The 23,578-nt window shown below is 39.2% G+C and overlaps 1 protein-coding gene across 1 annotated transcript; it reads left to right on the top strand.

Annotated features, from left to right (window-relative positions):
* The first annotated feature begins 5,573 nt into the window (after positions 1-5,573).
* Positions 5,574-8,618, top strand: LOC113350127 (nuclear transcription factor Y subunit C-9-like). Its single transcript, XM_026594208.1, has 3 exons — positions 5,574-5,730; positions 6,952-7,797; positions 8,203-8,618. The coding sequence occupies exon 2, from the start codon at positions 6,983-6,985 to the stop codon at positions 7,754-7,756; it is 774 nt and encodes a 257-aa protein (XP_026449993.1). The 5' UTR covers positions 5,574-5,730; positions 6,952-6,982; the 3' UTR covers positions 7,757-7,797; positions 8,203-8,618.
* Positions 8,619-23,578: the final 14,960 nt, after the last annotated feature.

Here is a 23,578-nt window from a genome sequence, read left to right as displayed (position 1 = left end):
TTAGAATCGACACATTTGCTTAAGAATGACCACTACTCTCATTGTGGTCAATCATGTAAGTCAAATCTTATTTACTTAGAGGATCCTCAGTTATTTAGGTTATTATTGTGCGCTTCTAAGATCATATTTGAGTTTTTCCAGACTCTAGGACCTAATGATTCGGATCCCACCTATGAAGAAACGCAGCCAATGAAAATTTTCTATTTATACCCTTTCATAGAACCTGAACCTGAACCACAATTAGATATAAATTTCTTAATCAGGAAACTAAGTAAGGGCATGCTAGTCTTGTTCACTTTCTTAGTTCATTGCAGTTTCCTTTGTTCAGCTTTATTTAGTTTTGAAGACCCACAGTTATTTCGATTGTTACTTTATGGTTCGAGTTGACTAATCCTTTCCTAAGTCTGGCTGAAGACTTTAAACTTAGCACTTCTTGGGAGGTATCCCATGCTCATGCAACACGGTAATATCTTTCCTTAACTCTTTCGCTTCAAATGGTAACAGTTTCTCCTTGTTCATGCTTTTAGTTTCATCTTTAGAACATTGAGGACAATGTTAGATTTAAGTCTGGGGGTATGGGAAAATCTTTTAGTTGCAATAAATAAATACGCTCCAGAGCCTAGAGATTTATGCGTATTCAGGATGGCACTAACTAATCTAAGTAGATGGAAGCATCTTGGTTGTAGGAGTTGAGGAACCAATCTGATTAGATGGAAACATCTATAGAGTCTATTCATAAAAGCACAGAGCTCAGGTGTTAGAAATAACATGATAGTTGCACCATATCTCGTTGAGTCCTTTTCATTTCTTTTTTTTCATTTTATTTTTTCTTTTTAAACTATGTTTCTCTAAGTGATTAGGTGGGGCACACGATTCAAGTTGTTACCACTGCTAAGGTGAATTAGAGTGACTGAGTTACAAAAAAAAAAAAAAAAATACCGGACCAGTTAGACCAATCGGAATAAGTATTAACACTTGGATAGCAATATGCGTGTGTTCTCCCTGTTTCCGTCGCCTAAGCAAACGTGGAATGCAGGACCCGTGGGAACTATCGTGTAATCTGCTGACAAGAAGCATGCGCTTGGATCAAAAAGATTTATTCATGCCGTTAAGTTAATAAAAAAAAATGGTTATTGTTCTGTGTAGTCAACTGCTGGTTCCCTTGTATTTGCTAGTTTGTTGATCTAGATTTAAGTTATTGACCATTGGTTCCCTTGTATGTGCCAGTTGTGTTGATATTAGTCAGACCGGTATCTCAGTCCATTAGGATAGGTTCATTCTGGCAGTGGCCTTCAGACAGATATGTGAAACATCGATCATTTGGTTAACATCAAAACCATCTACATTTTTCTATTTCCATCTCCTTTTTCTATCCATATGATTAGTTTGACTCCGAATATGATGTTCATAGTGCAACTATCTGAGTAGAGCTCTGTCACTTTATATGAATTTTAGTATGCTTGAGTGCAAACTCGTGTACAATAATTGGAATTTCGCATCAGGGTACTTCCTCCTATAGTCAATGATTGTATGCCAACCAAGGAGATTCTTTAGTTCCTTCCAAGGTTCTGCGTAGATTGCTAGGGTCTGGAGTATTGGTTTTGTGGGTACAGCTCTAGTAAACCCTCCCGAGATTAACTCGGTCACTAGGGACACCTAGTGAGTTAGGATTTTATTTTCCATATTAGTTTTGCTCGAGGACTAACAAATAATAAGTTTGGGGGTGTTGATAGACACATTTATGTGTCTAATATGTCTCAATTGTATGTATTTTTAGTGCTCGATTTTGTATTTATTGTGTTATTTTATGTCTTTGTAGGAAATTTTAGAGAAATAAGCCCTTGCGGAGAAATGGGCTTAAAAAGTGGTGTTTTACACCCCAGGATAAAGTGTTAAAGGCACCCAAGACATACGCTAAAAGCACCCGGAGGAGTTGTTAAAAACACCCATAAAAATTACTATTTCCGGCCCAATTGCTAAAGGGACCCCAGGAATGGATAAAGGGGAGGTCCCTTTCTTCCAAAATTTGAAATAAGAAAAAGGCGGGAAAAATGATGCATGCAACTGGCAGAAGTTTGATCAGACATTTGGACGTGATTTTGTGTGATTCAATCGCTGAAACTTTGTGGAAAGATGTGATATATCATAATAAAGATGGTATGGGTGTTTGGTTCGACCATAATTGGCTTGAATTGGCTAGGCAATCCACGAGCTGAAAAAAGGGGAATACGTGCAGGGAAGAGTTGTTCACGGGATTCACCGTGTTTGTACGTGTTTGGGATGTTGTAGAAACTTGTTTGAAGTGTGTTCCACATCAACAGAAGCGCGGAAGAGGAATTAAAGGAAAGAAAATCCCGTATTTCTTTGAAAAAGGAAAGAAAATATCCCGAGTAAAAGAAGATTATTTGGGATTAATGGAGGAGATTCAACGCGTGTTTTTGGTTTAAATAGGTTCCCTAGGAGTCCTAGAGGGGGTGTCGAGAGTTTGGGGTCGAGAGAAGGTCCAGAGAAGCAGAAATCAAGAGTTGATGAAACTCTGTTTCTGCTGTTGCTGCTGATGAAGAACACGAAGAACAGACTCGCAAGGACAGTGGTTTATCAACAGTGTCTAAGACGCACAGCCGTGGGTCGCAGTGCAGCCTAAACAGCAGCAGCACTTGTTTTTTATCGTTCATTTTGTGAAGCTTTTTGTGCGTCGCAGATTACAGTTTTACACCATTTTATCTTCTTCTCTTCATTGTAAACACCATTTGAGCAATAAATAAATATTTTGAGCGTGTTTTTATCATGATGAGCTAAAACCCAACACTGGGACGGCGAAGGAGGGTGAATTTCATAAACGGGTAAATTTATTTTATTCTTTTTTATGACTTTTGCATTAATCTAAAATTGAAATATAATTTGAATTAATTGGTTGTTATTTAATTTGATGATGTATGCTTAGCTTAGGTGTTTTGATACATCATGCTTAGGACTTACAATCGATGTTTTGAGAATCTATCTTGGCAAAATCAGAGTCTATGTTAATTTTATTGAGTTTTATTTGTCAAAGAATATATGAATGAACCCTGTGTAGTGAATTCGGCCAAATCCTTAGTCCCAGTATCTCTCGCCCATTGTTAATATTTTTTGTATATATATATTTTTTTTTATTAAATCTAAAAATTCCATTTCCTTCACAAGTCTGAAACGAATCCTATTTACTACAACCCCAAAAAAAAATATTAATCAATATTCTTAGGAATTCTAAAAACTCCCATCTGATGAGTAGGTAGAGCATTGAGCACATGCTTTACCATAGTTGATCTAGCAGCATAGTTCATACTTTTTCCTTTCCAAGGAATCAGTCTAGAATTGAAATTCTGCAAAATGGGTTTTAAAGCTTTAGATTTGTCCCTGCCTATCACCAAAGTAACACCTAATTATTTGTCAGTATCCTTCATTTCAATCATACCAAGAGCATTACAAAGATCTATTTTGGCCGTAGGGCTGATATTATGGCTGAAGTAAACACTAGATTTATTCAGATTAAGCATTTGACCAGAGAACTTACCAAAAAAATTGAGAGTATCAAGAATACCTGCAACATTATGCATATCAGCTTTGGTGAATATAAGAATATCATCTGCAAATAAAAGATGAGTAATTGCAGGAGCATTCCTAGCAGCTTTAACACCAGCAATGATACGGTTAGAAGAAGCATTAACAAGCAATCTAGATAAGTAATCTATGGAAATAATAAAAAGATAAGGGGATAAAGGATCCCCTTGTCTTAAACCTCTGGTAGGACAGTACTCATCTGTGGGTGAACCATTGAGTGAGATAGAGATATTTGTTGTGGAAATACATTGTTCAATGTACTTACAAAATTTCTCAGGGAAACCTATTTTTCTCAACATTCCTAAAAGAAAAGGCCATTCAAGTCTATCAAAGGCCTTAGACAGGTCTAATTTCAGAGCCATAGTGCCACTAACTCCTTCTTTGTGTTTCATGTTGTGGATCATTTCATGAGCTATGATTATGATGTCCTGAATTGCTCTCCCAGGAATAAAAGCTGACTGATAAGGGGAAACAATTTTCTTAAGAAAAGGTTTCATCCTATTTGCTAAAATCTTAGAGATAATTTTATAGATTGTATTACACAAACCTATAGGTCTAAAATCGGCAGGATATTTAGCAATATAAACTTTAGGAATCAAAGTAAGAAAAGTTTTTTTAAACTCTCTAGGCATGTTGCCAGTGACAAAGAAGTTTTGAACAGCTTGAACAACAGTATCCCCAACAATGCTCCAATTGGATTTATAAAAGCCAGCTTGAAAGCCATCAGGCCCTGGAGAGCTCCAACAATCCATGGATTTAACCACAGTAAGAATATCCTCAGCAGATGGTATTCTAGTAAAATTCTCAGACAAATTATTAGTGATAATTGTTGGAATAATATCAAAGATATCATCAGGAAGAAGCTGAAAATTGGCAGTACTGACAGAGCTAAAATGTTGGATTAGAATATTATCCATATCATCTCTCTTATCATACCAGTACCCATTCATATCATACAAGCAATCAATATTTTCCCTATGCATTCTTCTATTAGCAAGAGTATGAAAGTATCTAGAATTGTTTTCTACATCAATGATAAACATATCTCCAGATTTTTGTTTATAAAAAGCAGTCTTGATCTCAAACCAGAATTCAAGTTTTTTGTTAACCTCAATAAGTTTGTCATTTTGTATACTGGATATAGGTTCATTCTGAATAGAAAGTAACTGGTTTTGTAGAGTATTGATATTGCTGTCAATATCCTCAAATTCTATCTTGTTCCAATTGGAGAGTCTTTTCTTAGTTATCTTATGCCTTTCAGATAATTGGTGGGTAAGGGAACCTAAAATGTTTGAATTCCAAGCAGTTTCAAGTTGTGTTTTAAAAACGACATGCTTTATCCACATTATAAAAAATTTAAAAGGTTTCCACAAGTGTTGATTATGATGTTCAATATTTAGCATACTGGGTCAGTGATCAGAGCCAGCTTGAACAAGATGATAGAGTTTAGCATTAGGGAATTCATTACACCACCGTTGATTCCCTAAAGCCATATCAATTCTAGACTTTCTAATACCAGTACCTACATTGTTACTAGACCAAGTAAAATCTTTACCAATATAACCTAAATCCATGATGAGGCCACATTCATTAATTTGTTCTTGAACAAATCTATCATCCTGAGAAACAGAAGAAGTGATATCTAGTCTATACACCGGATTTTAAAAACTTAATATCTTTCAAAATATATACCGGATTTTTTAAAAAATTTATATATTTGAAAAACTCTTTCAGTTATCTACGTAACGAGTACAAATAATAATAGTAAATTTTTGTTTTAGGAGAAAAAATTCATGGCTTTCAAGTTTAGTATTGTTGGATGAATAAAAATTCAAACATGTGCATCGCACGTGTGCCCATACTAGTTTATAAGAGAAAAAAACAACACCAATGCAAAAAGTAAAAGAAACTGGCAGGGGTATAATGGTAAGTGAAAAGTTACAAGTTCGTTCATTCCACTTCAACCAAACCAAACTAAACCAAACGCCAAAAATAACTTTTTCTCGGGTCATAATAACATTCATTACAGCTCTCTCTTTCTCCCTTGATTCAAAACCCTAAACAAGTAATAAAGATCTCTCACTCTTCTATCTCTGCAACAAAGAAGGGTTTTTAGGTTTTGAGTAAAAGGTACGAGTTTGTAATCTCATTACTTATTTATATTTTCTCTCTAGTTTAAATAGGATTATAATTAGTAAAATTTCTCATTTGATATCTTCAATCTGCTGTAGTAAACGATAAAGATGTTTTTCAGTTTGGTTTTCTTTACATCGGAAAGGTGTTTTCTTCTTGGGGTTGGTCATAACTCATGGAATAGTTGCCAGTATAGATCTTATTACGCTCGTTTTTGGCTACTTTATTTTTGTTCAGAACTGTGTTTTTTAGAGTAATTTTATTTTTTTGGTTGTTAACTCATGCAAAACTTAACATTAGATGCACCCTTGTGATTTGTCCTGTATAATGAGAAATTGGAAGAGAGAGGGAGAAATTATGACTGAGGTGGTTATATTTGTCTTGTGTTTTGATGATGCCATGGTCTTCTGTAAGGAGGTAGCTGGAGAGTCGGTTGGTTTCCGAAAAATAAGTTAGTGATTGGTACGAGCTCAGTGTGTTTAGAGAACCCTAGGCTGTGAGACAAGGGAATGTGAGAGTAGATATAGGATATATTATCAAGGAATTAAGGAGGTTGGTTGATCTTGACAGAGATATGCCTCTATTTGTGACAATAAGTATTGATCACATCACTATCTTCAGAGGCTAGATCTGTTAAGAGAACATTACTTATGCGTTGTCTTGGGACACCTTTCTTTGACTAGAATTCCTCGTATAGCAGCAATATGTGGTTGTACTCATCTGTCCCTATGAATTACGCAATCATGAGGGTTGAATGCTTTGGAGGTCACAGACACCTTATCATATGCTGTGACCTGCTGTGGACACAATTTCCATAGTTGAGTAAACTTGAATTCGGAGATTAGCTGAATTTTTCCTGTATACTCTTGGCAACCCCCTAGTAGCAGAAATGTTACCTATGAATGATTTTCTGATGGGTCTAGGCGCCAGGGGTAGCCCTTATGAAAAGTGTTCTAGAGATTGGTGAGAGTCTATGACCCGACTTGGCTGTGAAGAGGCTGTTAAGATTGCATAAGCTTAGTCACTTTGCAGTGGGACTGATCAACAACAACAATAGACAAGATAGCTTCGAATCTTATTCTCCGTAATTAGTGTGACCAGTCAACAAAATTTGGTGTGTTTCCAGATTTTGGTATTTATGAAATTGAAAATGTGACATGTTTTATTAGCTAAGAAAGTCTACTGATGGGTACTTATTACAATTGTCATTGATTCCAGAAACATAAAGATTTAGTCTCGACCTAGTTTTATGGATCAACAAGGGCATGGACACCCCCCCGTCATGGGGGTAGCGCAAATGCCATATGGTGCAAACCCATGTCAGGCTAATCAAATGGTTGGGACTACCCAGTCGGGATCAATTCCCACTTCAGGAAGATCCACCCAATCCCCTGGTCAAACAACAGGGTTTGCTGCTTCTCCTTCTCAACTCGCACAACATCAACAACTTGCTTATCAACATATCCACATCCAGCAGCAACATCAACTACAGCAACAACTCCAAACTTTTTGGGCAAACCAGTTTCAAGAAATTGAACAGACTACTGATTTCAAGAATCACAGCCTGCCATTGGCTAGGATAAAGAAGATCATGAAGGCAGATGAGGATGTTAGGATGATCTCGGCAGAGGCTCCCGTTATATTTGCCAGGGCCTGCGAAATGTTCATTCTGGAGTTAACACTTCGCTCTTGGAACCACACTGAAGAGAACAAGAGGAGGACGCTTCAGAAAAATGACATTGCAGCAGCAATTACAAGGACCGACATCTTTGATTTCCTTGTTGATATCGTGCCGAGAGAGGATTTAAAAGATGAAGTCCTTGGCTCAATTCCGAGAGGAGGGACAATGCCTGTTGGAGGTCCAGCAGATGCACTTCCATATTACTATATGAATGCTCCACAGGTAGGTACTCCTGGGATGATCATGGGTAAACCTGTTGACCAAGCTATGTATGCTCAACCTGCCCATCCTTACATGTGGCCCCAGCCTCCACAACAACAGCAACCACCTTCAGATTCTTGACTAGCAGAGGTGGACGGTGGCCAGAAAGTTCAGAGAACAACGTAAGTGTATGATGCTCATTGAATGTCATTTTTTCCTTCATCAAGAACCCATGTGTCTTTCTTCTTTCTTGCAACTACATAGCTTTGACCTCCTCTAAGTTTGTTGATCAGCTGGAAATATAATGTGGCACATTAAATAATGGACATATCAGTGTTGTATTACAGGGTAAAGTTCAAAATCACAACAATTTATGGCCTTCAGTACTATAATAATTAACTTGACGTCATGATACTATATGGAAGCTCAGGTCTATCTTTGATGTTCTTGTTAAGGACTATCTTTGCAATATTTTGGTCAAGCATGTTAGCTGCCAATAAGTTAGTCATCCCTCTAAACTGTTGGAATCTGGTATACATATCTATTTCCTGTTTTATTCACTACATTTTGGTTAGCTGGTTTTGCAGAATCTTGAGCAGCTTGTACTTGTGAATGTGGCTGAACTGAGAGTTAATACCGTAAAAATAGTATTTGTGCAGTAAAAGGGAAGTAAGCTGATTCTTATGGCGAAGAAACCCTAATACCTCTTCTGTAAGGTAATGGTATGGGCGGTGGCTGTTCAGACTTATTCCCTTCTTCTTTTTGTCTGTGTTACTTTTGTGTTCTTAGAAAGAAGGCTTTCTCCTCTGTTGATGCAATGTAGTTGGAAACAAGAATTAGAAAAAGAAAATATTGCTTACACCTTTCACAAGGACAGTTTCAATATTTTTCGTTTCGACATTGGTACGAAAATATCTAGTCTTTATCTTATGATTTTTAACATGAACATTATGCGAATACATAGCATCTGGAGCACTAAGTGTGTAGTACTGGATTCTTACTTGAATGTTTCTGCCCTAATACATCTGGATCTGTATCCTAGCATATCTTTTCCTGTTCTTCTAGAGCTTCTAAAGAAGAAAATAACTTTACAAGTGGGTATTGCTTCAGAAGTTGGCAAGTCCGTAACAGACTTATTTGGTTGCAGCCTTGGATCATAAACAGTGAGATGCCAATAGTTGTGTGAATAATTAGTCAGCCATACAATCGCTTGCTACAAAAAATCAGCCAACAGTCAGAGGTGCTGACAAGGCTATACCAGTAACCAGGACAGCAAGTAGTGGTAGTGGAATCACATGGAAAGCCTCATCTGCCGAAATAATGGCGGACAACAAGTAGTGGTAGTGGAATCACATGGAAAGTCTCATCTGCCAAAATAAAGGCACTTTGCTGTAGCCTATGAAGATCAGGAGGCAAAATGCCCTTAATTTCGTTGCGCATTCGGAGAAAGACCTATTCACAAAAACACGGTTGAAGATCACAACCTTGATAACCTGATTAGGATTTTTTCACAAATCTTGACCCACTCCCACGAGCAAAGACTGTACTTTCAAGTTTCAACTGTCATTACCTTAGTCCGAATGACGGTCAAAAGTGTAATATCAAAGATTCTAGACCTTTACACGAATCACACCCCTTAGCGAAAGGATGGTAACCGAATGTGCTCACCATCGCATTGATCAATGGATGTGGAGTTTTTCAAGGTACTTGGCGTTTCTTCAACGGATCGTGTGGGGATATACTGCTATTTTCTTAAAATCTTTCTCCAATCCTAATTTCGAATGCTACATTGACCGACCCACGTAGAGAATGGGACCTTAACCAGAAAAACCCTACTAATCCGCTGATGGGTGTCCATCCACTGTGTGATGTGTTCTCCCTTTAGTGTTAGCTTGTCTCTCTTTGTTGTACTTTTATTTTTCAAAACTAGTAGTAAAAACACCAAGATGATCAAATTTGGAGTACAAAAACTTCATTCAAATGAATGTTGGGATTCATTAAAACTCCATATTAAATAAAATTGATAAAAAAATCCTAAATTTTTAAATATTGATACAAAAATCCCAAACAAAATTTGGTTTCTTCAAATTCTATGATGAAACCAAAATTGGTTTCATCTTTTTTTGCCTTTTTTTTTATCATGAAACCAAAGATTTTAATGATGAAACAGTAAGTTTATGACGAAATCAAATTTTGGTGGTATTGTTTCCGGTTAGTAGTGGTGTTGGTTAGTGGTGGTGCTTTCTTTTTGTGATGATAGTGCTAGTATTTGTTGGTGGATGTGGTGTTGGTTGCTAGTAGTGGTAGTTGATGGTGGACATGGTGGTGGTGGTTGGTGATCGTAGTGGTTGGTAATGATAGTGTTGGTATATATTGATGGTGGACATGGTGGTGGTGGTTGGATATGGTGGTGGTGGTTGGTGATGGTAGTGGTGGTGGTTGGTGATGGTAGTGGTGGATATTGATATAAAAAACCCAAATATTCATATTATTTGGGGTTTTTGTGTTGCTTTTGTTTTGATGGGTTTTTTGTGGATGAATAGTGACACCTTTGGGGTTATAACTCATGCCCGTTTTTTTTTGATGCAAAACAAGGTAATGATATTAATGAGAACGGTAAACATAGTTTTCAGCGTCCTCCAGAATTGCAGAAGCAATGAAAAGTGGAGGATAAGAATGCCAAACATGAGATACTCTAAGATTTCTCGCGTGCCTAGTCATTTTATCAGCTGGCTTATTTAATTTCCTACTTAAAAACTTGCAAAACCATAATGGGCGTCTTTCTAAAATCGATCTAATCTCTAAAATTAAAACTTGATTCTGCCATGTTACTGCTTGGAGATCACCATTAACAACATCGATGACCAGCTTTGCTTCCATCTCAAAGAACACCATCTGTAGCTCTAAATCTTCAGCAGCTTGCGTAGCTTGTATCAGTCCTTTGCATTCAGCTTCCTCCACATTCAAGAGTCCATTGGTATAGGCGCATTCAGCTCGGATGAAGTGTCCTGCAAAATCACGACAGATAAGTCCCCATCTTGAATGACTAACATTATTAACAGTTTTAAAAGACGCATCACAACATATTGAGTAATAAGGTGCAGAAGGTGGTATCCATTTGATAACTGGTGACCCATTATCAGTGGCATTAACACAAGCTTGATGTTTTTGCAACATTTTCTGCCCTGTAGAGTTGTTTAATAACTCAATTGATCTGATGATCCCAACTGGATTTGGTTGACATCTTCAAAAACGCATTTACAACGCTCCTTCCATATCTCCCAGATTGTGTTTTCCATCTTGACAATCCAATCATCCTCAAGCTTGCAAAAATCATTACTAAAGCAACTTTTTATCCAGTCTTGAACGCTTGTATCTGGGTTCAACATGCTTCTCCTAGCCCCTGGTCTAGATGTCCATACTGCTCTAGAGAAAGAACACTCCCACAATACGTGCCTTGTTGTTTCAATACCATTCTTACACATCTTACATTGCTCCCCTGGGTAACCATTGCTCTAGACATTCTCTCACTCGATGACACAATATCTATAATACATTTCCATAAGAAATGCTTTACCCTTGGCATAGTAGGAATGGCCCAAAGATTCTTTTAAAACTTAGTTGTATCCTCATCGACTTAAGCGTCAATGTCCAGATTAATCTATCTTCTGTGTTATACTGAATTCTCATCTGCAGAATTTTTGTCGCATCCGCCTGCCCAAATAATCTCTGTGCAAGATTTACTTTTTAAGCTCTGGTGTCTTGGTCAATCAGGTCACTCACATGGATAAACTGTTATACATGTTGAGACTCTTCTGCCGGTACAAGTGGTGTCTGTCTCCCATGTATCCAATTCCATGTGCATATATTTTTTCCATCTCCTACGATCCCGAAACTGAACTTGAACACAAAGTCCATACTACTTTGAATACTCTGTGTAGATGGGGAAAAACGGTGTGCTGGTTTTCTAGGAAAGTAGAAAGTCGAGCGTGCTATCGAGACTCCTTAGCCGAGCGAATTGTTGAACCTCACACAGATGCACCACTGCAAAGGAGGTGCTTAGATTCGGGAAATCAATCTGTATGACTCCGGCCTAAACCAAGACAATGGACGTTCCAGAGTCAATTCGGTCGCAAACAGGGAGATGGGTTGATCTGTAGGAGGAAAACTGAGAGTTTTGTGGGATCAGTGATGATCAAGGATTGTGGGTGTGTTGAAGGTTTCTGCAATATTGCTGGATTGCTGAAGTTGAGTTCTGTGAATAAATTTATATCGAGTTGTTGACGGATAATGATGATAATCGATGATTGATGGTATCCTGATGTCCTCGATTTAGACTTATTTTTATTGCAAGAATGATGTACCACTGATCCCTGTAAGTGTGACGGTTTCTTGAGTGAAAGAGTGGGAAAGTGGGAGATCGTGGTAAAGTCAGTTCCATGTCGTGCAGAGACTTGACTGATCGTGCACCCACTACTTTGCTAACTCCTTCAACCTTTTACAAGACTTACACACATTTCTCGTTGTGGATGAATCCACGTGCCGTAGACAGCCAGACCAAAACCCTAAGTGATATCCCCCCATTTGTGACGTGATTGATATTTCATGAATCGTGGAGTCTGCAAGGAAGACGTGTATTAGTTAGTCAGTTGTTGACTGATTTAGACTGTGAGTCTAGTTTTGTTGAATCGAGCATAAGTGGTGAATGTTCAGTGATTCATGGATTGAACATGTAGTTCTCTGAGATGTCAATGAATTACTTACTAGAGCGACTGAGCAAGTATTGCTCAACTCGACGAATTGCTGAATATTGAGAGTTTGTCGAGCAATTGAGCAAGTATTGCTCAATTCGACGAATTTGATAATTTTGGCGTGCAACTGAGCAAGTGTTGCTCAATTCAACAAAATACCGAATATTGATAATTTGACGTGCAATTGAGCAAGTGTTGCTCAATTCGACAAACTACTGATGAATTACTGAACGTTGATGGTTGGATCAATATTCGAGAAACTGAGCAAGTATTGCTCAATTCGACGAATTATTTACTGGTGCCGTGACCCAATAAAATATTAATCAAAAATATTGCTGAATTACCGAATATTATTAATTTGGATGTTGATTGTTGAATCAACATTATTTTGTGTTTGAACTTGCTCAAAATGGTGATTCGTGGAGCGTTTGTTCGAAACCCTAATTTTATCAATCCTTCATCAATTGGTGAATTGCTGAAAATTGATCATGAGTGAGGAGGGACAAACCACATGGAATGATGAGCATCCTGGGTTCCCAGTGCTCGAGTGAGCACGCACCAGGGTTCTCAGTTTGAGAGTTGGTGAAAAAACGATGATTAAATGCAGGATTCATTATTTATTGAAATATTGCTGGATTCAGCATTAGGTGATAAAACCTAGGTATGAGAGATGAGGACCGACCAAGAGAGAATGGTACCGGATCTTGGTGGTCATGGGACCAGTTGTTGGTCATTTGGAGAATCCCCCGGTTGGTTGGAGAGAGTTCGGGCCCAGTATGAGCAATTGAGCAAATTAGGTCAGAATTGTAAAAACGTGTGGGACCGGCCTTGTGCAAGCCCTAGGAATCACCCTGGTCGGTCATGAAGGTGTGCACGTGTTGTCGTGGTGTCCGTGTTTCCATACTGAGGGTTTCAGTATTTTATGATGCGCGTTCGAACAATATCGTGAATTTTCAGAAGAGTTTCATCTTGATGAGAATTCTCGATTTTTGTTGGAATAAGCATGTATGCTCAATTCATCAATATTTTGAAAATATTAAAATAAAAGTGTTTTAATATTTAAAATTACCGTGAGAGGCTAGCCAGTCGTATGACTATGTTGGCTTTTGGTTTTTCGTGATTTGAGCAATATTTGAGAAAATATGGAGAAATCATGAATTTTTCTCAAATCCAGGAGTTTCATGAATTGAGGAAAACAATAATTATGTAAGATTAGGGATTACAAGGTGTGGGACCGACCATGGATAAGGCATGGCCGGCCGGCTAGGCTGTCCGGTCCCACACACTTTTCCTTATTTTATTATTTTTCATGAATCCTTGAAGTTATGGAGAATCCTTGAAGTTATGGAGAATCCATGAGTTTTTGTTGAAACGGAGGAGTTTCGTGAGATTAGGGAATAATAATTATGAAAGCTAAGGATTGTGCGGTGTGGGACCGACCACGACTCGGGAATGGCCGGTCGGCTGGGTTTCCCTGTCCCACACACCTCTCCTTATTTTATAATATTATTTCGTGAATCCACGAAGTTATGGAGAATTCACGGGTTTTGCAAAAACAAGGAAAGTTGCTAAAACCAAGGAATTTTCGTGAGCTTACGAAATAACAAAAAATAAGAAAAATAATGGGAGAGGCACGGACCGACCATGGCTAGGGCACGGCCGGATGGTGGGCCAGGCCTTGGGCGCCTCTTATATTTTATTAATATTTATTGTTTTCTCCTGTTTTGCGAAGGATTCCTCATTATTTCATATTTTTGGACACTCGTTCGTGGATCCGGTGCTCAGTCGTGCATCATTGTCGAGTACACTCGCACCATTTTGTGGGGCTTACTCAGTAATGGTCCAGATGCCCGGTTGTTGAGTACTTATTACTAATTTATGAATTTAAGTGGAAAATAATTCATGAAACTGAGCAATAAAATGAATAGTTGTTTATTATTAATTCATAGGATCAGCTGTGGATTCGACTACGAATTCAGAATAATAAAACAAGCATTACCACCCTATGGGATTGTATATTCGACCATAGAATCAGAGTAATTAAAATTATCTATCACCATTTCATGAGATCAGCTGTGGATTCGATCATGAAATCGGAGTAATGAGATAGTACAGTTGTTTTATTGCCATTCTATGAGATCAAGCCGTGGATTCTATCATGGAATCAGAGCAATTGTTATTGCCATTCCATGGGATCAGGCCGTGGATTCGACCATGGAATAGGAGCAATAATAGATTATTATGGGAGTTCAGTAGTGAATATCACGACAGAATTAACCTATTGCAGAAAAGATGTTAGCCAGTTAAAGCGTCACATCTATTCTGAATGGTGCATAGTCAGGGAGTCACAATGTTATTTACGACCTGAAGGCGTTAGTGTTATCAATTTACATAGAACCGTCTGAATCTATGCACAGTCTCTCCACATAATCAGTGAACGGTGAGTGTCACCGACGTCCTGAAAGCGTCCGCCGCCCAACTATTCTTCTATGTGGAGGTGGGCCTGTCTCCTGCAGTCAAGGAACAATGAGTATCACCGACGTCCTGAAGGCGTTAAGCTCTCAATCTACGGAGAACCGCCCAAATACTTTATTCTGCATAGAGGTCACGACGAAATGCCAGTGATCGAACGCTCAGTTGGTGGAGGCTTTTCGAAAACATATTCATCATGGATTCGTAAAATATGAAGCGCTGCATGCCTTAAAGCCGTGTCAAAAACATGCCTCATGATTTTACGATTTTTACCCTTTGTTGAAAATCCACCATCTACATTAAGTCCCCTGCTTAGTAAGGAACAGTCATGTTCCGCAGTAAGCATTAAATGGTGATTTTCAGTCGACGAGATCAGTGGTTGAACTCAGTCTACAAAGGTATAGTCAGAATCCTCGATTTGCTCCAATGGTGTCATGTACGAGCAAATGTTTGGGTGAGGACCCTGATGGTATGATAGAGTGTGATTCCGTGAGCACAGAGATGAAGCATCGCTGACTTGGTCTGTTGAAAGTCCAGTTTTGGTCAGTTTAGCATTTATGGGCTCAACCAAAAAAGGAAATCCTTGTTTTAGGAACAGACGTTCGATCGTTAGTTTAAGAAACAAACAAAATAGACCTGAGTCTAATGACATAAAATTGTGTCTATGAGCTTTTATGAAAATTTTTATTTTTGAAAATATGCTCTTGTTTCAAAGACGGATGCTCGCACAAGGGAGCAAAATATATATTTTCAAATTTACGTGAGTTTCACGTTAAAAATATTTTCTGTAAAATCAATGTTTTGATTTTGAACAACTGTTGAAAGTAGAGAATCATACATGGTTAAATAATGTCTGAGTTTTCACAAGTATAGAATGCACGTTTGTCCAATTTTGGAAAATCAGTGGATGTTCACACAGTAAAATTTACGTGGGTTGCTCACGGTTTTATGAAAATTAGTTTATGATTTTTGAGCAATTGCTGAAAGCAAACAATTGTATATGTGATGAAATAATGTATGTTTGAGTTTGGTGATTTTATGGTGTATGCACACATGTAGAAAATCAGCGAATGTTCACATGAAAGGTTATGTGAACTATTCATAGTTTTGTGAAAAGTCAGTGTTGACTCTAGAATTATAAGTTTTGTTCGTCTTCGCAGGTTCGAAAGAGTGAGCAAGTTTTCGAAGTTTCGTGTCATCACTAAAGTCTAGTGAAATCGTAAAATAGGTAAGAGTTGGGGATTACCATTTTTGCAGATGCTGATGTGAGCATCTCTATTCCATGATTCATTGTTTTGTTGAATCTTGCGCTTTATATGGATGATACGCTGAATGTTATGCATCTGTCACAACCACTTTGCAAGAATGACGGACTCCCATGATGACACTTTCAAAGACGACGTTTCCAGGGATGACATCTCTACGGATGAAACTTTAAGAAATGGTACTCCTGGGACCTCTGAGTGATGGTGAGAGATCCTTCATACCGAGTTGTACTTCTGGTTATTTTATTAGCTTTATCGCAGGATGATCGTATAGTGAAATCCAGGATCAATGTATATTCCACGGAAATGGAAGAAAGTCTATGGGAGCGGAGAACCCAGAAGTAAGGACTACAAGAGGTTAGCAAATGACGTGCAGTCCCCCAGCCGTTTCTTTGGTGAGTTGTTAGCACTCCTTGTGTCATGAATTTGACCGTGCAATTAGGATCACGAGACCAAGGTTTGTTATTTCTTTTCAGACTTTTGCTCCATCGATTGACGTTCTTCAACTTGTTCCCGGGCAAAATTCAGGAATCCAGCACTGATGAAGAAGTCGATGTAAGTATCTTTTTTGTGCGCATCTCCTTGAATGAAATAATAATAATTGTTGTTGATGAATCCAGGAAGAAATAATTGTAGATAAGCAGCATGTTGATGAAGCGTGCTCTTCTTTGGGACATGGGAATATGGAGAATTCCCGAAATCCCGAACCGAATGCAGATAACGGCGTTGCCAATGGAGATCCCGGTGTTGCCGAGCCTTCAAATGATTTAGAGACTCTCTTAGTAAGTATATCTCATGTAATTTCTTCATAGAAGTATGAAATTGTTGATTTTTGAATGAATGAATGAGAATCCATGTAAATTTATGGATAACTTTGCCGAAATACGTCACCAGAAAATTTCAGACTTCATATTTTACTAGAAACGCTGTAGAATCCTCGTCCGAAGTCGTATTTTCTCATTCTGCGTATGTATCTTCAAGCCCAGGAAATTTCCAAGCTTTAGCAATAAGCTTTTTGAATTCTGAGCATTTTTAGGGCCTGAAAAAGGCTAAATAGTGAACTTCCAGGAGACCTTCAGAACTTTTCCAGGTTGTATGTTGTCCGATGTTTTGGCCACATCTGTTAGATCGTTCATCCGATTGCTATGAAATTTTGATATGTTGTATAAAACATCCATACGAAGAGAATGGTATATGACCCAACCTTAAATTCCTTACCAATTGCTCCCAGTTCGTCGTTTAATATAGGGAAATGTAGAATCTCTTCAGATGAGCTTGTCTGAAAAATGTGTTTCATGGCTTCTACACTATTTGCTCATGTTTTATATGCATAGCAAAGAAATTAGATGATGTTAGTTCACTTACATGCTGGATTTTATGGTTGTGTTGGGTTTCCACGCTTGAGTCATTCTAATCCCATGTAATCTTCACATTATGTGCCAAATGCTGAAGTTAGGAATAATGGATCCAACAATGATGACTTGAGCAACCATGGAGCCGTTGATAATGAGACCTCCATCCCTGTACCTCAAGGTCATGTAACACTTGCTGTTGATTCCGTGGAGGTGACTGAAACTCCAATTGTGCGTGAGATGGTGGAACCCGAATCGAGAATGGAAGAAGCTGCTCCAACCGAAGTTGTTCCTACGATTGCTGACGCTGTTCCAGCGACTGAGAACCGGATAATAGTTCATGAGTATCCCAACGCAGGGACTGCTTTTAATCCTCTATTTGGTGAGATACTCCCATATCACAGGTTTCTTGGTGGATTTGGCATTCCCATTGGATATGCTGCTATGTACAAGAAACCGTGGAATATGTATGGGCACATCGTCGTTACCAAGGATCCGGAGCATAGCTATTTCTTGACGAGGCAAGTAAAAGTCATCTTGCGTGTTATAAATGATATCCGTATCACAGCTAGAAATACTGTCACCCGGGATGTACTCTTTGATTGGGAGTACAACTTGAAGAAAGCTGAAGAACTTGGCTTAAATCTGAAGTGTCTTCGTCAAAAGATTGATGCTATCAGGAAAGCAGTGGAAGGTAACACTCCTTTCACCACCAGTGATGCCGTGTTGAAGAAGATGGATGAAGCTGCTGAGCTGACCAAGAAGCTGGAGGCGGAAAAAGCTGCTTTGCAAGTCTTGGAGGATGCAGAAAAGCAGAAATCTTATTTTGCTGACTTTCTTTAGTTTTCTTTCCATGATATCTTGAACCTTGGACTTCTCAGTGATGCGAGGTTTTAATTTGGTTTTGATTTCTTGATTGGTTTTGGGTTGTGAAATCGATCGTCTTGACCAGTGGACCGTCAGTCTCCAGTATTTTGTTAAGTCTCTCCCTTTCGTTTTCCCTTCTTCTGGTGAGACCTAGATAGAAAAATTGATGTAAAGACCTAGGTGGTCGAAGTTGGAGGTACCTTGATGAAGGATTTAGCGGAAGGACCTGGTGGACATCGATCGACTGTGGAGGTTATGAATCCCGTCTAAGTATTGCTGCTTGCATGTTGTATTCTCTGGAAGTTGTAGGAACCTCATACGACGTTGAAATTCGATGCTTGACCCCAATTTTTGAAGCTAAGAGACTGAGTTATCACATAAGAAAAGAATCACACAATTTGGAGTTGAAGAGGTCATCCAACTAAGCGTGCACATTTTTAATTTGTAATCCCGTACAAATTTTTCAGATGTCGTAGACCTAACGGTAAAGGCCATATCTTTCAGCTTGTATGCCTGATTGATGCGCCCTTTTGGTATGTTGTAGAAGAAACATAGAAAAACATCTTTGTTTGAGGAAGTATTGTTCCATTCCTCACCCATTGGTACGTTTTTGTAAACCCATGTCCTGGAGCATGTCGTATCTCACTTGTAAAGGAGATGAGAACATCTTGTAGAAGATTTTGGTTTTGTGCCCGTCTGCCGGGCAAGCTTTGGGAAGACGTTCATGTTAGCATGTTTTCATGTTTACACATCTTGATATGAATCATTAGGGCTTGAAGAAGTATGATCTATATAGAATGGATAGTTGATGAAGTTGGATGTTGCGCCCGAGAGTGATGTTGAGATTACAACTGGAAGTTCTCCATAAATTCTTGTTGATTCTGAGACCATGAATAAAATTCCTCCACATGCTGATGTCGATACTATCATTGGAGTTGATACAAAGACCGAACATGATAGTCTTTGCTCTTCCGTCCAGTGAGCATGCACGAACTAATTGGTGAGTTGAGCATTCCTAAGATGAAGGTGTATTAGGATTGCAACCCAAATCCTCCTGTTATGACTTTACTGTGAAGTGGCTTCGTCATGGAATCAATGTTGTTGCGCGGTAGATAGCCGCAGCAGTCTTCATTTTGGATATCATTGGTGAAGAGAGGAAGTTCCCCAATCGTGCAGGGGCTTTTGGTGTAGAGGGGTTCCGTTTGACAACTTCATGGAATCACATTAGGTTGCAATGACTTGTTATGTGGATAATATTTTTTGAAATATATTGAATTGATATTTCCAATAAAATCAAGTCCCAGTGCATCCCTCATTCACTTAGCAGAGTTGAAGAAGTTTGTATCATCCATTGATGAACGGTGTTGCATCTACTTCAGAGGTCTTATCATGGGATAATGAAGGCTTATCGATTGTAATTCAGATATACTTTGATCGTGTCGGTATTGAACCGGTGTGTCACGTCGAGATATTGTGCTGAAGCTAGAGGCGTTATTATTGAAGGTGTACTCTTTGATTGGGAGTACAATTTGAAGGCTTCTTATGTGCTTGAGCGCTGAAGTGTCGAATGTCTTATGCCTGATCGTCTTGGCTTCCTGTGTCTTCTGTCGATTCAGCATTCCGCTGCGAGGGATTCAATACTTGTGCAGACATCAGAGATTTCTGATTTTGTGGCACTCGTGGACATTCCTGCAAGTCTATGGAGAAATTCCCAAAGTATTCTTTGCCATGCTTCCGTCATCTCTCAGTGGTGAATATCACGGTGAGATGCTCGATTCGAAACGGTGTCAGGTTCAACCACTTGGTAAAATATTGCTGGAGTGAGATTACCCACTCATAGCGTCTTGTAATAGCAGAGATGCTAGCTGAATTGAGTCCTCATGCTAGAATAACATGTGAGGGAATGAAAGACATAGACATGGAAGGAATGAGACTTTCCTGAATGCGAAACCTCTTGATGAATTTATATGTATCTTTTACAGGTTATTATTTCAAACTCGTCAGAGTTCGAATTTTCTCCAAGTGCTCTGATGATGGAACGTCCGCAAAATCTTCTGGATCAGAACTTTCTTTGTTGGATAGATGTGCAACAAAAGACGTTTTATTTGTAGTCATGTTTTCAGCATGGGTCCATGCTATTGCATCATATCTTGGATTTTCTTGATTATGTGAAACTTGTTATATGTTCAGGTTGAACGTATTTTCACCTTGAGAGTGATGTAGACATAAGCATCTCTGAGCGTTCCCTCATGGTCTCTGATTGAGATGGGTGCATGAGTAGCTTCTTGTCGACTGATGCATGTGACTCTGAGGGATTTCAGTGGATGATGTTGATGGCGGTGTCAGCATCAATCAAGATTCTTTTGAATTCATTTCCTCTAAGATAGACTGTGGTAAGAAGTCCCTAGTCGTGCATCTCCTTGTCTGTGGCGGGAGGTTCTGGAGGCACTTCTAGAATATGGTTCAAAGCCGTGAACATGTATCCCTTTTGAGACTTTTTGATAAAGCAATTCACATACATGCCTGACTGAACTGCTTCTTTGACTGGTTGTTCGGAGATTGTGAAAGTTCTGACTGGAAGAGGGTCTTTGTGTATTATTTCATTCCCCAAGTTAAGTTTCCCAGATCCGATTTTTTCCTTGATTATGCGCTTCAAGATCCTGCAGTCGCTGGTGGGATGATTGACGAACCTATGGAAACGGCAGTAGCGAGGGTTCTCCATTTCTTCTTCAGTTGGTTCTTTTCTGACATATGGCAGCTTGATTGCACCATCCTGGATCCATACATCCAGTAGTTTGATCACCTCTTCGATGGAGAAAGGGAAATCAGGTTTTGCTGGATCTGGATTTTGATTTGGAGCTTGTGCATCCCGGATTTGACTACCCCTTTTTTGGTGATTTCGGAGGAGCTAGAGAAGCGTGCTTGCGCTGTGATTCGACTTTATGTTTGCTCCTTTCTGCAACAACATTTGTGGAGATTGTACTGATTGTTGAATAGGCGTCGGATGCTTCGAGATTCCTCGACCTTGCAGACTTTGCTCTTTCCAGTAAAGCATTGCTGATCGCTTGGCTGCTCCATGGAGTTCTGAGAAAGTCTGGAATCGCAGATTCTCCAACAAGGCTCTGTAGATTGGGATCATTCCGCTGTGTTCATGCTCTCCTGGTGCCTCCATGAATCACGTGTTCTCGAGCGTTCCCTGTTCCGTTGTATAGTGTGGACGTTGGGGAAGTGTAGCTCTTTGGGAGACGAATTGTTTGAGTAGCAGCAAGATATGGAGGTTGATGATGGTGGAAAGATGGTATCTTTTCTTTCCTCGATCCTCCATGAAGCGTTTCATGTCCTCACGAGTGATGAAGCCTGCAGGTTTCTTTGTTGGCTGGTTATCTGCAACCTTGTGGACTTCATCATCATCTACTACATGGATCAGAATGGCTTCAGGACCAGCGACCGGAGATGTTTATTTGGATTTTCCTTTCTCCTGAGCTTTCCCTGACATCTTGTCAGTGGGAGTTTTCAGATAATTGCACAACTCTTTCTGAGTGGTGGCCATGTCAATATGATTTTTGGCGAGAGTCCCTTGCACCTTCATGAGATCAGCTACGGTAGGTGGATTATCCCTGACTTCCTTAGGACGTCGGCCGAAGAGAGGTTGATTTTCGTTGTTGGTGTAAGGAGGAGTATTATCACCAATTGCTGTAAGTAGGAATGGTTTCTGGAATACCACCATTGTTGCTAGTACTAGCGATGTTCGCGTTAGGATTTGTAACTGAACCTGACCTAAGATCAACCATTTTGCGAAAATGTGAGATTGCAACCGAGAGATTAATCTCCCATTGTGGTCGCCAATATGTAGATGGGGAAAAACGGTTTGCTGGTTTTCTAGGAAAGTGGAGAGTCGAGCGTGTTGTTGAGACTCCTCAACCGAGCGAACTGTTGAACCTCACACAGATGCACCGCTGCGAAGGGGGTGCTTAGATTTGGGAAATCAATTTGTATGACTCCGGCCTAAACCAAGACAATGTCCGTTCCAGAGTCAATTCGGTCGCAAAGAGGGAGATGGGTTGATCTGTAGGAGGGAAGCTGAGAGTTGTGTGGGATCAGTGATGATCAAGGATTGTGGGAGTGTTGAAGGTTTCTGCAATATTGTTGAACTGCTGAAGTTGAGTTCTGTGAATAAGTTTATATCCAGTTGTTGACGGATAATGATGATAATCGATGATTGATGGTATCCTGATTTCCTCGATTTAGACTTATTTTTATTGCAATAATGATGTACCACTGATCCCTATAAATGTGATGGTTTCTTGAGTGAAAGAGTGGGAAAGTGGGATATCGCGGTAAAGTCAGTTCCATGTCGTGCGGAGACTTGACTGATCGTTCACCCAATACTTTGCTAACTCCTTCAACCGTTTACACGACTTACGCACATTTCTTATTATGAACGAATCCACGTGCCGTAGACCGCCAAACCAAAACCCTAAGTGATATCCCCCCATTTGTGACGTGATTGATATTTCAGAATCGTGGAGTCTGCAAGGCAGACGTGTATTAGTTAGTCAGTTGTTGACTGACTTAGACTGTGAGTCTAATTTTGTTGAATCGAGCATAAGTGGTGATTGCTCAGTGATTCATGGATTGAACATGTAGTTCTCTGAGATGTCAATGAATTACTGACTAGAGCGACTGAGCAAGTATTGCTCAACTCGACGAATTGCTGAATATTGAGAGTTTGTCGAGCAATTGAGCAAGTATTGCTGAATTCGACGAATTTGATAATTTTGGCCTGAAACTAAGCAAGTGTTTCTCAATTCAACAAAATACTGAATATTGATAATTTGACGTGCAATTGAGAAAGTGTTGCTCAATTCGACAAACTACTGATGAATTACTGAACATTGATGGTTGGATCAATATTCGAGCAACTGAGCAAGTATTGCTCAATTCGACGAATTATTTACTGGTGTCGTGACCCAATAAAATACTAATCAAAAATATTGGTGAATTACCGAATATTATTAATTTGGATGTTGATTGATGAATCAACATTATTTTGTGTTTGAACTTGCTCAGAATGGTGATTCGTGGAGCGTTTGTTCGAAACCCTAATTTTATCAATCCTTCATCAATTGGTGAATTGCTGAAAATTAGTCATGAGTGAGGAGGGAAAAACCACATGGAATGATAAGCATCCTGGGTGCCCAGTGCTCGAGTGAGCACGCACCAGGGTTCTCAGTTTAAGAGTTGGTGAAAAAACGA

This window comes from Papaver somniferum, chromosome 2 (genome assembly GCF_003573695.1).
Source record: "Papaver somniferum cultivar HN1 chromosome 2, ASM357369v1, whole genome shotgun sequence".
Taxonomy (NCBI): domain Eukaryota; kingdom Viridiplantae; phylum Streptophyta; class Magnoliopsida; order Ranunculales; family Papaveraceae; genus Papaver; species Papaver somniferum.
The sequence above is the reverse complement of the archived record's forward strand: the minus strand, read 5'-3'. Positions and strand labels throughout refer to the sequence as shown.